The sequence below is a fragment of the Prosopis cineraria genome, unplaced genomic scaffold (assembly GCF_029017545.1).
Source record: "Prosopis cineraria cultivar Desert tree isolate PC_DT_omini unplaced genomic scaffold, ASM2901754v1 PC13, whole genome shotgun sequence".
Taxonomy (NCBI): domain Eukaryota; kingdom Viridiplantae; phylum Streptophyta; class Magnoliopsida; order Fabales; family Fabaceae; genus Prosopis; species Prosopis cineraria.
In genome coordinates, this window is record NW_026555344.1 from 1190434 (window position 1) to 1205751 (window position 15318).

General features: G+C 37.8%; 1 protein-coding gene across 3 annotated transcripts; it reads left to right on the top strand.

Annotated features, from left to right (window-relative positions):
* Nucleotides 1-38: 38 nt before the first annotated feature.
* On the top strand, nucleotides 39-13612 carry LOC129291407 (ATP-dependent helicase BRM). Of its 3 annotated transcripts, XM_054928730.1 has the most exons (15): nucleotides 48-645; nucleotides 1957-3273; nucleotides 3398-4693; nucleotides 4914-5026; nucleotides 5245-5332; nucleotides 5431-5517; nucleotides 5732-5824; nucleotides 5911-5994; nucleotides 6075-6278; nucleotides 7115-7357; nucleotides 7425-8993; nucleotides 9106-9463; nucleotides 9545-9648; nucleotides 11133-11378; nucleotides 12709-13612. In XM_054928730.1, the coding sequence occupies exons 1-15, from the start codon at nucleotides 469-471 to the stop codon at nucleotides 13354-13356; spliced, it is 6627 nt and encodes a 2208-aa protein (XP_054784705.1). In that variant the 5' UTR covers nucleotides 48-468; the 3' UTR covers nucleotides 13357-13612. The 3 variants fall into 3 exon arrangements, with proteins under 3 accessions (XP_054784706.1, XP_054784705.1, XP_054784704.1); XM_054928731.1 differs by having other exon boundaries at nucleotides 39-645; nucleotides 9106-9648; nucleotides 12690-12852; XM_054928729.1 differs by having other exon boundaries at nucleotides 49-645; nucleotides 9106-9648.
* The last annotated feature ends 1706 nt before the right edge of the window (nucleotides 13613-15318 follow it).

Consider the following 15318-nt stretch of genomic DNA (forward strand, 5'->3'; position numbering starts at 1 on the left):
AAGGCATAGACCCTCACCCTAGCCTTCCTTGTCAACTTGAGCAAACAAACACCCTTTTTTACTTTATAAACAAAACATAAAAAAGCTAAAAAAAAAAAAAATCGTAGGGTTTGACTGGAAATTGCAAAGTCTCGGCCGTTCCACATGGTGGAATCACCGATTCCATCAAGTTCGCTTCTCTCGGGCCTAAGCTCTCGAAGATCTATCGTTCGATGTCCCAAAAGTTGCGGCTTTTACGGAGAGAAATTTGGCAGCAACGGCAGCTAGAGAGGACACTGTAGATAGAGAAAAAAAAAATGGTGTCGATGGATTTTGAACGTTGGGATCAGAGAGAAACAATGCTGGTCTCTTGAATATCTTAGAGTGACTTCGGAATTTTCTTTCTGGGTTGAATTTATTGTAAATCTTGCCCACGTTGATTTGAGTTGGCCGCTTGGGACTTGTCCTCTTCAATTCTGGGCTAATTGCATGCAATCTACTGGTCCCGGCAGTGGTGGACCCGGCCGGAACCCGGGAGTGGGGCCGGCAGGGCGCGCCGCATCATCAGCTGCTTCCCCATCCTCTTCATCTTCAGCAGTGTCGACGTCGCACTTGGGGTTAGACACTTTACAGCAGCAGCAACACCAGCAGATTGGTTCTAGGCAGGTGTGTATTTCTGGGTTGAGCTGAATTTCTATTATAATTTACACTCTGAGAAGTTTTTGCAAGTTATTTCTCAGTTGCACTATTAATGTGGTTTGATTGTTTCTCACACCCATTGGTTTCTGAATTTGGGAATGTGCTATTGGTTCTGGGAATGGGTTCGTGCTGAAATTTGCATTAAATAATCATCGGTCTGGGGGTTTAGTTGCAATGGAAAGTATGTTTTTTGTTTCTTTTTGGGCCAGATACAGTAGGAAGTGTCGTTATTTGGTCAGGTTTGTGAATTCTTTAAACCAACTAATTTTCTGATAATCAGGGAGTCAAACTAGAGATGTCTAAAATGAGTTAAATTTGGAAACTGATGGGAGCACTGAACCTGGAGCCGCTGGGTTGGAACAGAGTGCTAACATTGTTAATTTTGGTCAACACGCCTTAAATCACAATATTATGAATTGTGCTGTAGGCTATGAATATTTTTCTTCTCTGTCTTGCATTTATTTTCTGATCATATGCGATGTTAAATTATTAGCAAATTAATATATTCCGCACATGCCATTTCTTTTCTGCAATCTTCTTGGGTGTTTCCTTTCAAACACTGATGGGTTTATACATTTTGGGTAGTGAAACTTGTAATTTATTGCCTTTTTCTATAGACTCTTCCTCTCTCTCCAGGAACTATTTATTGGACTTTGAACATGTTGATTAGCTGTGCAGTATAGCCAGACAAGCACCAGTTGCAACTTGCTAAAAGTGTATTTCGTCATTTTCTGCATGTTGCTAATTTTAGCTTTAACTGTCCTTCTGTAAAATCATTTGTTTCCTCTAAACTGCCGCATTCCTATCTTTTGTAATCTCAGATGGCAAAACAATCATTATATTGAAGTATATGACCAATTCTGTGCAAGTGTTGTTCAATGGTTCTTAAAATCTGTAATTTTCAGTGTCTTATTTCTACTTTCATGGTTATGTTACTTTAGTCAAGGAACCTTCCTTCCCTTGTCCCCTTCCCTTCCTTTTTTATAGATTAGCGGTAGCATTTTATACACCTTGGCTGATTTTTCTTTTCTATCATTTTATTAATTTTTCCGAGGTCTTGATTCAATTATAGGGTCGTAGGTGCTTGGCTTTCCTGTACTGTGACACAAATTTATATAATTGCTGGGTCTTGATGGCAATGATATTTTTATTATTATCTTATTACAAATATTGATGTTATTTTGGGTGATAGTATCTGTTTTGCTTTTTGTCAAACTTATCTACTAATCATTGATGTTATGGAATAATGACTTCTATTCAAACTGTATGCTCATGCAGTCATTGCAACAACAACTACTTAGAAAACCTGAAGGGAATGAAACATTTTTATCATATCAAGCAGGGCTTCAAGGGGTATATGGTGCTAACAATTTCTCATCTCCCAGTCCTGTACAACTGCCCCAGCAATCACGGAAATCAATTGATTTTGCTCAGCATGGTTCCAGTCAGGAGCCCCAGATCAGGGGTCAAGGCATTGAGCAACAAATGCCTAATCCTATCCATCAAGCATACCTTCAATATGCTCTGCAAGCTGCCCAACAAAAGTCTGCTTTGGCTATGGAATCACAACAGCAAACTAAAATGGGAATGTTAGGCCCTTCAAACATAAAGGATCAAGAAATGCGTATGGGAAACTTGAAAATGCAGGAACTAATTTCCTTGCAGGCAGTTAATCAAACACAATGTTTGACTCCTAGGAATTCATCTGAACAATTCTCTCGTGGGGAAAAGCAGATTGAACAAGGACAGCATCAAGCAACAGATCACAAGATTGAGGGAAAGTCTTCGACCCAGGGACAGGCCATTGGGCACATAATGCCTGGAAATATGACAAGACCCATGCAAGCACCAACAACTCCTCAAGGCATCCAAAATGTTGTGAACAACCAGATGGTGGTATCTGCTCAAATGCATGCTATGCAGGCTTGGGCACATGAACGCAACATTGATCTATCACATCCTGCAAATGCTTACTTAATGGCACGACTCATTCCTATGATGCAGTCAAAGATGGTTTCACAACAAAAGCCAAGTGAGAACAATGTTGCTCCTCAGTCATCACCTGCCCCTGTTTCTAAACAGCAAGTTACTTCTCCAATGGAGAACCCAGCACATGCTAATTCATCAAGTGAATTGTCTGGGCAGTCTGGATGTGCAAAAGTGAGGCAGGTAGTTCCCCCCAGCCACTTCGTTCCACCAACCAATGCTGATACAGCTGGTAGTAGCAGTGATGTTGTGCAACAAATTAACATTCATGGCAGAGAGTCTCAAGCATCTCTGAGGCAACCTGTTACTGTTGGGAATGGATTGCCTCCCATGCATCCCCAACAATTTTCTGCTAACATGAATCTTGGTGCAGACCATTCTTTGAATGCCAAAAAATTACTACCAGGCCCTGATTCACCACAAGTTCAGCACATGAGGCAGTTAAACAAATCCTCTGCTCAGGCTACGGATTCCACAAATGGAGGGACTTCAGGAAATCATGTCAAACTCGTTGGGGCACCAACCCAGATACCTCAGCAACGACCTGGATTTACCAAACAGCAATTGCATGTACTTAAAGCACAGATATTAGCATTTAGGAGGCTGAAGGTTAAAATCATGCATCCTTTCTCACTCTATTTGCATGTTATGCGAATATATTCCCAGAGAAGATCTATTGTTCATAATTTTTATGGATATTGTTTTTGCTGATTTTTTGTTTTTTGGTTGATAGAAAGGAGAAGGTGCACTTCCACAAGAACTTCTTCAGGCTATTAGTCCACCACCACTTGAGTTGCAATTGCAGCAGACGATCCATCATGCTGGAGGACAGAATATGGAGAAATCTGCTGGCAATACTGTGGCAGAACACCCAAGGCAAATTGAGTCTAAATCAAAAGATTTTGAATCTGTCCCTGCAATAAATGATCAGAGTTCCTCAAAGCACGAAGCCGTTTCCAGAGATGAGAAATCCACAGCTCCAACAGTTCATATGCAAGCTATGCCAGTTGTGGTAAAGGAAGCTGCTCCTGCTGGAAAAGAAGAGCAGCAATCAATGAAGTCAGACCAGGAGAATGATTGTGGAATTAACAGAACTCCTGTTAGAACTGAGTTGCCATTAGATAGGGGAAAGGCTATCATACCACATGACACAGTTCAACTTAAGAAACCTGCACAAACTAGCGCTGTTACCCAGTCAAAGGATGTGGCATCCACCGGAAAATATCATGGACCCCTTTTTGATTTCCCCTTTTTCACGAGGAAACCTGACTCATTTGGGTTATCTATGGTGGTGAACAACAATAATTTGTCTCTTTCATATGATGTCAAAGATCTTCTTTATGAGGAAGGCATGGAAGTACTTACAAAGAGAAGGGCTGAAAATTTAAAAAAGATTGAAGGTTTACTGGCAGTGAACTTGGAGAGAAAAAGAATTAGGCCAGATCTTGTTTTGAGGCTGCAAATTGAAGAGAAAAAGCTTCGTCTTTTAGATCTTCAGGCACGATTGAGGGATGAGATTGATCAGCAGCAACAAGAGATAATGACAATGCCAGATAGGCCATATCGTAAGTTTGTTAGACTGTGTGAGCGTCAGCGTACAGAACTTGCTAGACAAATGCAAGCCTCTCAAAGAGCTTTACGAGAGAAACAACTCAAATCTATATTTCAGTGGCGTAAGAAGCTTCTTGAGGCACATTGGGCTGTTCGTGATGCTCGAATTGCCCGCAACAGGGGTGTGGGCAAATATCATGAGAGACTGTTGAGGGAATTCTCAAAGCGTAAAGATGATGATAGGAACAAAAGGATGGAAGCCTTAAAAAATAATGATGTTGATAGATACAGGGAGATGTTGCTAGAGCAGCAGACTAGCATCCCAGGTGATGCTGCAGAGAGATATGCTGTTCTTTCATCCTTCTTAACACAGACTGAGGATTATCTACAAAAATTGGGAAGTAAAATAACAGTTTCCAAAAATCAGCAGGAAGTGGAAGAGGCAGCAAGAGCCTCTGCAGCCGCTGCACGATTGCAGGCATGCTTAAATAAACCCCAAAAAAAAAATGCTCACACACGCACACAGATTCCAAGAATATTGGAAAATGTCTGTTTCTGTTTTTTTTCCCCAATTCATTTTTTTAGTTTTTGTGTTTAATGTTTTCTAGCTGATGTTATTTGAATTTGTTTTTATTTTTTAAACTGGAACCCTTGGATTATTTATTATCACTCATTCATTATCTGGTTTCTGACTAAAGGGTCTCTCTGAAGAAGAAGTCAGAGCAGCCGCAGCTTGTGCTGGGGAGGAAGTGATGATTAGAAATCGTTTTATGGAGATGAATGCTCCTAAAGACAGTTCATCTGTTAGCAAGTGAGTTATTCGTCATCTATTTCAAATAAATACGGTGTCTAGACTGGGCATAAAAATTAGAGGGTGGATCAACAGTGTTACATGTTGGCTCATAACAAGCAAAAGCAAATATGCTTTGTTTTTTTTTTCCAACTTTGAAGCTATGATACTATTTATCTGAAAGTGATTCCATAGAATAACTTATCTGGTGGCAGTAACTATTATTTGGTCATTACTAGGTATTACAACCTTGCTCATGCTGTGAATGAAAAGGTCATAAGGCAGCCATCCATGTTACGAGCTGGAACCTTGAGAGACTATCAGCTTGTAGGTTACTGCATTTGATAAAGTGTTATTCCATAACTGACTGCTTTATGGTGTCTTGATGACTAAGTTTTTAATTCTCTGACATTCTATTTTTGAAGGTTGGCTTGCAGTGGATGCTTTCATTGTATAACAACAAGTTAAATGGAATTTTAGCAGACGAAATGGGCCTTGGTAAAACTGTGCAGGTTATTGTTATGCCTTGCTGTGCCCTTGCTTATTATGGGAAGGGCATTTTATATTTGCTGAAGCATATTGACATCTCCCTTATAAATAATTTTATTTCTTACTCAGGACGTTTCTATAGGGCAATTTTACTCTACTTATTTGTTCAGTGTACTGTATCATGTTTGTGGCAATACCTGTCTGTAACTACTATTAAAGTATTTATCATCCCTCTAGGTTATGGCCTTAATTGCCTACTTGATGGAATTTAAAGGAAATTATGGCCCACATCTTATAATTGTTCCAAATGCAGTAATGGTTAACTGGAAGGTGAGCTTGTACCACTAGTGTCTATTAAAAATTCCTTATATTCGTAACTGTGCTTCTTAACATGGAAAACTCTGTTCATTATCCAGAGTGAGTTGTATAATTGGTTACCCTCTGTGTCATGCATCTTTTATGTTGGGGGGAAGGACCAACGGTCAAAATTATTTTCTCAAGTAAGTGTGTATCTTTTTTTAATTAAATGTATTGGGATATTATTATTACTCTTAATGATCTGTTCCCGCTGTATATGTAGGAGGTTTCCGCCATGAAATTTAATGTCCTTGTGACAACTTATGAGTTCATTATGTATGACCGGTCCAAATTGTCAAAAATTGATTGGAAGTATATCATAATTGATGAAGCACAAAGAATGAAGGATAGAGATTCAGTTTTGGCTCGTGATCTTGATAGATATCGTTGTCAGAGACGTCTTCTTCTGACAGGAACACCATTGCAGGTCAGATTTGCTTTGTCTATAATTTTTACTATATCATGAAGACTGCAGTTGTCTATTTTGTTCTACAGATTCTGCTTCTTTTGATCATTCTTTCAGAGTGTTAATTTTTTGCATTGATGTCTATGCCAGGGGTCTGCATATGAATATTGCTGAGTGATTTTAACTTGCTGATACTTGCATTTAAACATATGCAAAATAGTTGTTGAATTTAGTATCTGAAAAATTCAGTTTCTTTCAACATTGTTTTGCGCATAAGAAGTACTTGATATGAGATGACTTGAGCAGAGATGATGAACACAGTTATGTTATGCCTGCCAGCCAAACCTAATGGCTTATGCTAAACGGTCCTAAAGAAGATAGAGATTGATTAGTGCAATGGTATGCTAGTTTTCGAAGAGTTATGCTCCTCTCTTAGCTGCTATTGTGTCTTTCTTTAGTAGAAGCCTGCCTGACTTTCAGCCAGGAAGTAAAAATCTGGAATTTGATCTCTGCTAGTCATGTAACCTTAACTTTTGGTCTATGAGGATTCTTCTGCGGTCATTTAGGCAATCACTAGTAATATAACCTGCCTGGACTGGGGATATAGACAAGTTGAAGAGCATGCAAATTGGCTTGAACACCACTGATCTAAAAATGCAATTAAGAAAAAAGTTCTCTGACAAACCCATTATGATTGAATATAAAATTCATAATTAAAAAAATGAGTTCATGTTTAAAACATTAATGTATATTCTCTGCATGCCAACTTTATGCTGACACTCGAGAGTTAAATCAAATTTGTATGTTACTTTGTACTTTTCTTGATAGATTTGTAAGTGATGTCATTTTCTTTGTAGAATGATCTGAAGGAACTCTGGTCACTTTTAAATTTACTTCTCCCAGAGGTTTTTGATAATCGAAAAGCATTTCATGATTGGTTTTCAAAACCTTTTCAAAAGGAAGATCCTACTCAAATTGTAGAGGATGATTGGCTTGAGACAGAAAAGAAAGTTATCATTATTCATCGACTCCATCAGATTCTTGAGCCTTTCATGCTGAGGCGTCGTGTTGAAGATGTTGAAGGCTCACTACCCCCGAAGGTAAAACTTTGGAACTCTTAGTTAAATGTTTGCTCTTTCTATTAGCTCACTTCAAGCTGCATTGCAGGTCTCCATAGTTTTACGATGTAAAATGTCAGCTATCCAGAGTGCCATTTATGACTGGATCAAATTCACTGGTACCCTTCGGCTTGATCCTGAGGATGAGAAGCTTAGAGTTCAAAAGAATCCACTTTACCAGGTGAAGCAGTACAAGACTTTAAATAATAGATGCATGGAGCTGCGTAAGACGTGCAATCATCCGTTGCTTAATTACCCATACTTCCATGACTTATCCAAAGATTTCCTTCTGAAATCTTGTGGGAAATTGTGGATCCTTGATAGGATCCTTATTAAACTGCAACGAACTGGACATCGAGTTCTGCTGTTTAGTACTATGACAAAACTTCTAGACATTATAGAAGAATACCTGCAATGGCGGCAACTTGTTTACAGAAGAATTGATGGGACAACTAGTTTGGAAGACCGTGAAGCAGCTATAATGGACTTTAATAGCCCAGATTCAGACTGTTTCATCTTCTTGCTTAGCATTAGAGCTGCTGGGAGAGGCCTTAACCTTCAGTCAGCAGACACAGTCATCATATATGATCCTGATCCAAACCCAAAAAATGAGGAGCAGGCAGTTGCAAGGGCTCATCGCATTGGACAGACTAGAGAAGTCAGGGTTATCTACATGGAAGCTGTTGTTGACCAAATTCCAAACCATCAAAAAGAAGATGAATATAGAAGTGGGGGCACTGTCAATTTGGAGGATGAACTTGCTGGTAAGGATCGTTATATGGGATCCATTGAGAGCCTCATTAGGAACAATATTCAACAATACAAGATTGATATGGCTGACGAGGTCATCAATGCTGGACGTTTTGATCAAAGAACAACACACGAAGAGAGACGTATGACTTTGGAGACATTATTACATGACGAAGAAAGATATCAAGAAACTGTCCATGATGTTCCCTCTCTACAGGAGGTGAATCACATGATTGCCAGGAGTGAAGAAGAGCTCGAACTGTTTGATCAAATGGATGAAGAACTGGATTGGACTGAGGAGATGACACGGTATGATCAAGTGCCTAAGTGGCTTAGAGCCAGTACAAAAGAAGTCAATGCCACTATTGCTGCATTATCAAAAAGACCTTCAAAGAACACTTTCTTGGGTGGTAATATTGCGGAATCCAGTGAAATGGGTTCTGATGCATCTGCAAAAAGTGAAAGGAGAAGAGGACGACCCAAGGGGAAAAAACATCCCAGTTATAAAGAGTTAGAAGATGAAAATGGAGAATCCTCTGAAGCAAGTTCTGAAGAAAGAAATGGATATTCTTTAAATGAAGAAGGGGAAATAGGAGAATTTGAAGATGATGGGTATAGTGATGCTGATGGAGCTCAATTAAATAACAAAGATCAAATGGATGACGGTCCACCTTGTGATGCAGGGTATGAATTTCCCCGTTCCTCAGAAAGCATGAGAAACAGTCATATGGTTGAAGCAGCTGCTTCCTCAGGGTCATCCTCAGACAGTCAAAGATTGACGCAGACTATATTTCTGTCAGTTTCCTCTCAGAAATTTGGTTCCCTCTCTGCATTAGATTCTAGGCCTAGTTCCATTTCCAAAATGATGGTATGTGTCATTGCATTGCTTTTTGAATTTTAACTCTTTTCTTTTAGGTGTTTGGCTTTCTCTATCTCTTTCTGAATTTTGTTATTTTATTCTATCTGGTAATGTTTGCCAGACAGAAGAATTAGAGGAAGGGGAAATTGCAGTATCTGGTGATTCTCATGTGGATCACCAGCAATCTGGCAGTTGGATTCATGATCGTGAGGAAGGAGAAGATGAACAGGCTTTGCAACCCAAATTTAAACGGAAACGCAGTCGCCGTGTTCGACCCTGTCTTGCTACTACGGACAGGGTTGAGGAAAAGTCTGGCAGTGAGATGGCACCTCTTCAACATGGAAAATCGGCTCATTTGACTGTCCACGCAGACCAGAAATATCATGCACAATCACGGACTGAACCTGATGCAAAATCACTTGGAGAATTTAATGCTGCCAGGCATGATCAGAATGAGTTATTGTTAACAAATAAGCGAAGTATGCCTTCAAAGAGAGTAACTAATAAATTGCATGGTTCACCTAAATCTGGTAGATTGAATTGTATTTCTGCCCCTTCAGAGGATGATGGTGAACAACTCAGAGAAAAGTGGGAGGGTAAGCCTATCAATTCAATTGGGTCTTCAGCTATTGGTGCTAAAATGTCTGAAATGGTACAGAGAAAGGTACGTGTCACTAAAGAGAGCCTTTTGTGACTTTGGAAAAGGAATTGGTACAACTGCTGGTCATAGGAACTGTCAATCAGAGCAATATATCATATATTGATTACTCTGGACTTCATTCATAATAATTTATTATTATAATAATAGAATAAATTCATTATAATGTTGGCAGGCATCTCATCTTCACATGGCTTCATTCTTACCAGCTGCGCTTCTGAAATTGTTGTCAGCTTCGTTCCTTTCATTTTATCTTTCATTCAAGCTTTCTGTAGCCAGCAAGAATTGAATCTCACTTCTTGAATTAGAAGTGGAGCATTGCAAATAATAAATTGGAACACCAAATCAGTCCAAATATGTGATCTGATGATAATCCTTGGCTAAACAACAAGGCTCACATTGTTTGGGATTCAGGGAAATACAGTGGACTTGTTACATTATTGGAATCCCAGATTGCCTTGTCTGCTTTAATGAGATATTTTAGTGGGTCAAAGATAGGTATTTAGAGTGAAGGTCCATGGTATGCATGTAATGATTCCGACAGGGCTAGTTGCTGTAAAGCAAGGTTTGCCAAATATGAATTTTGTAAATTTATATGCAGGAAATCACCCATGATAGGGAGACAAAGGGGACTTCTTTTTGCTTTTCTTTTTTTCTCTTGGTTTTTGTTTGAGGAAGAGTGCACTTAAGGAAGTTATCAAATGGGTTCTCTTGGTGCATGATATATCTAAAGAGTTAGTTATTGATAGGGTACAATAACATCATACATTGACTTTCTATATAGCCAACCTCATTCAGTTTGATGAAGCTTCTTCTTGGTGGTGGTGAGGAAGAGAAGATCACTTGAACTATTGTTATTCAAAATCTAGTGTATGGACCATAATTTTTCACCAATACTTGATCCTGCTGTAGTTCATCTTGACTCACTCCGGTCCTTCTCTGGCTCCTTATATCAATCCCATGAGTCTATTGTCCAATCTCAATTCTCATTATCTAGAACTTCCTCATTGAGCTCCTTTTTGTGTTGATGATTTTATGCTCAAATTATTTACGTATCCTTAATTTTCCTTTCATATTCATAAACTCTGTAGATTCCTACACTGCAGCATGGCATTGTTACTCTGATTTTTTGGTCATTGTTTGTTATTTGTTGATGGATCTTTGTTAGAGATTATATAAAATTATGAGCCCTCACTTATTTTTTTGTCTAAATGTTCCTTAGCATGGCATTTGAGCTTTTCATTCCCTTAATTCAAATTAAATTCAAGCACAAGGTATGCCCTCAGGCTGGCGGGCCTTGTGGGGTTGTGTGAAATGCCTTGTACCAGTTTAATAAATATTATTTATTGGCCTTCACTTGACAACTTCAGCTTTTTCTTAGCTGAAGTAGCTTTGACAATCTGTTCTAAATAATCTCAGTTGGTGATTGTCCAATTAGTTTTTCTTCTCGTTCATGTACTGTAAACTCATGCTAAGTTTTCCTCTTGCAGTGCAAGAATGTAATTAGCAAGTTTCAAAGGAGAATAGATAAGGAAGGTCATCGGATTGTTCCTTTGCTTACTGACTTGTGGAAGAAGAATTCTGGACACACTGGTGGGTGTGGGAATAATTGGTTGGACATACAGAAGATTGATCAGCGAATTGATAGGTTTGAATATAATGGAGTATTGGAGCTTGTGTGTGATGTGCAGTTCATGCTGAAGTGTGCGATGGATTTTTATGGGTTCTCACATGAGGTTAGATTTCATATCTGTTGTCACTGTGCAAAATTGTCTACTTAAATTTTGGCCTTTAGTATAGAAGCCCGTGGATTTGTTTATGGCATCTGTATGGTATTCTCTTTCCAAATAGCCAGTTCTGAAAAATTATCAGCTTGTCTGGTTCCCTTTTGGGTTGCTCCAGACATGATTGGACCAGTTACCTCTGCATGGATGCTGCTTTTTGTAAAGCAAATTCAAGAATGAATCGAGAAACGATTGTAAATGGAGTCTAAAGATGAAAAAAATTACGCCTGCTTCTGATGCTCCGTCTTGCTCTTTTTTTTTTTTTTTTTGTATTTTCAATCATAATTCTTTTTAAATTGGATCCACTAGATTCATGAATTCATACATTCAAAGAGATGGTGACACAAAATAATGTGACTATGTGTACTATTTCAAGCACAAGGTATATACTATTTTTGATATAAGGGACCCAGTCTGACTTCTCTTCTTCTAATTTATCATAGGTAGAATAAGAGAGAAAACTTATTGATCTGGTTCCATTTGGACTTGGGGTGCAAAGTACAAGGGTCCATACACACACGTGCACAGTATCTATCGGCATTTTTTTTTTGTGGGGCATAAATTGATCAGCAAATTTGAATTGTGCTTGATTTCATGGAGTTGGTAAGCTGTAGGCAGATAATTTTTCCACCATATATTGATTAAATTGCGTGAGATTGAATAAAGTAGTACTTTTTTGTGGTGTAAAGTTCATGCTTGTGTCGATGCTTTGTTAAATTAGGAATTTCAACGTAACTGTAGCACAAGTTTTTTATTTTATTTTATTTTATTTGAGTCTTTGTTAAATGAACAAAGATGACAAATACAATGATAAATGATGAATACAGTTCAAAAAAATCATTGATCCTGACATAACCTTATGCTACGAGTTATTTCCCAACTGGATTATGATTATGCCTGATGTTCGATACTGTTGTACATTTGAAGAAAAATGTTTACACGAGATCCTGTCGTGATTCTGATTTTCATTATCAATATGCCTCCATCTATATATATCCATTATCCAACTGGCACGTCAAAAAAATGTTACAAGAGTTATATGTGATCTCTGTATGCTAATGCAACCAATATCATAGTGATTCTTGCTGTAAAAAATGGCATGGCATGTGCCTACCCTTATTTCAATTTTGAGGATTGTTACTGAATATTAAACACGAGACTGACATATTTTTAGGGTATTGATTGAGTACTGATTATATGACTTTGGCCATTAGAATTTACACTCTCTAGCCCTATCTTTCTGAATTTGTGAAGTTCTCATAGGTCATCATGATTCACACAGGTAAGATCTGAAGCAAGGAAGGTCCACGATCTCTTCTTTGGTATCTTGAAAGTTGCATTTCCTGATACGGACTTTCAAGGGCCAAGAAGTGCACTTTCTTTTGCTGCACCGACTTCAGTCAGTACTCTTGCATCCCCAAGGCATTTAGCTGTTGGCCAAAGCAGAAGGCACAAGCCGATAAATGAGGTGGAAAATGATCCGGGCCCCTCACAGAAGCAACTGCATCGGGGTTTTTTTCCGAGTGGTGAAAGCACCAGGATCAGAGTGCATCTGCCACCTAAGGATTCAAGAACTGGAACAGCTTCTGGCAGCACCAGAGAGCAAACTCAGCAGGATGATTCTCCGCTACTCACTCATCCAGGTGAACTGGTAGTGTGCAAGAAGAGAAGAAATGAGAGGGACAAATCCTCAGGGAAGACTAGGGGTGGCTCAGCCGGCCCTGTTTCTCCGCCTAGCTCTGGTCCTGCTATAAGAAGTCCAGTACCAAGTTCAGGTTCAAAGGATGCTAGACTGGCTCAACAGACTGCTCAAGGGTGGACACGCCAGCCATCTCAACAACCAAACGGGTCTGGTGGATCAGCCGGTTGGGCGAATCCTGTGAAGCGGTTGAGGACGGATTCTGGGAAAAGGAGACCGAGCCATCTATAGAATTCTCAAAGACGGTAAATTGTTATGAATTAGTGGCCATTACCTTCTGTGGAGTCTAGTCCAATTTGTTCATATAGCCTCTGTTGGTATTCTAAAGCTACCTCAATGGGTTAAATGCCAATAATTTTCCTAATTTTTTATCTGGGTATCTGCAGCTTGCAGGTATTGCCTTTCTTCAGATAGCTGAAGCTTTTGTATAGATTTTTTTTTTTTTAAATGATAGCATCATTGGAAAGAGGGGGGGATGTTACCTCTATCTCTATGACTGAAAGCCGCCATTTATTTACGCCTTTCAGCTGCAATATCGATTATCGATCATTTAGTCGCTATTCCATAGATAGTTGAGATTTTTATCTTTGGATTTATGGTTGAATAAATGGTAAATCGGCTATCTGCAAGAAAAATATTTTTCAATTCGAATGTCATATTCATAAAAGAATAATTGTATATGATATATTTTAACAATTTTAAAAAAGAAAGAAAAGGAAGTGGTGAGTGAGTACTGAGTGCAGAGTAAGAGCCTAACCCAAGTTACAGAGGTATTTTTTAAATTGCTTGCCGTAATTTGAAAAATCGTTTCAACGGAGGCATTTTGCTCGAATTCTCTCTCACCCAAGTTACGTATTCGACAAGTTCTCAGTATTATTATATTCGCCTGTGAGGCCAAATTGCCAGATCGATCTCAAACATCTTTCTCGTTGGAATTTTATCTAATTGAAAAAGTCATTGTACTAGTTCTCAGAATGTTATTTTATAATAATGACTGTTGTATGACATGAATACAAGTTTGAATGTTTTAAGCGAAATTAGGTTATGTTATTAATTTTTTTATTTCAAAACTAAATGTTTTTTGTTGAATGAGTTGAGTGCTTTTGTTTGGATTTATGGTTATTGTTATTTTTTAATTGCTAGTAAGTATTCTCTTATTAAAAGCAATCTTATTTGAGACATATTCAGACATTAAATGTGAGAACTTCTCTACGCTCTCTATAGGGATTTAAATATTTATTTACTATGTTATGAGGGATTAATTTCTTCTATTAAATCTACACCCATTAATAATATAAGGTTATTCTTTTAACATACAAACTTTTGCAGGAATTGCGTCTCATCTAGGGAAAACATTAATCGAGGACCCTTGGAGAACTTAATATCAACTAAGGACCTTGGAATTTTAATATTGCAATACACCCCATAATATTGATTTGAAAATAAGTTTTAATGAAAAAAGACCCAATTATGCCTAAAGTTTAAAATAATAACCCATTCAAGTGTTGATGATAATTCATTTGTAACTAACAACAACCCATTAAAAAAATGAACAAGTTAAAAAAATTGATAATACATGTTAAATTGGACAAGTGTTAGTTTCATATAAATAAATATTTATTTAAATTTTAACAATAATTTATCAGTAATTAACAATAATCAATTAGGAAATGAACAAGTTAGGCAAATTGATATGATAGGTCAAACTAGATAATTAGTCTTGCATAAACAAGTATTTATTCACATTTTGACAGTAACCTGTTCATAATTAATAATAATCCATTTAAAAATAAACATATTAAAAAAAGGATAGGATAAGTTGAATTAGACAAGTGTTAATTCTATATAAATAATTATATATTTAAATTTTAATAATAACTCATTTTTAATTAACAACAATTAATTTGAAAATGAACTATTTAAAAAAAATTAACAGGATATGTTAAATTGGACAGTGCTAGTCTTACTTAAACATGTATCATAATTAACAACTTGTTTAGTTTCGTCATGGGAACTAGCTGAATCTACGATGCCTTTTTCAGAAGCTTCTCTGTGCAAGATGTCAAAGAAAACGCAATTGGAAGGACTGATAATCCTTTTCCACTCGGTCCAGCATCATCTTCAATCTTTCATGTTCTTCTTTCACCCCACCCATCTCTTCTTTAGCAGACTTGAGCTCATCATTCCTCATTA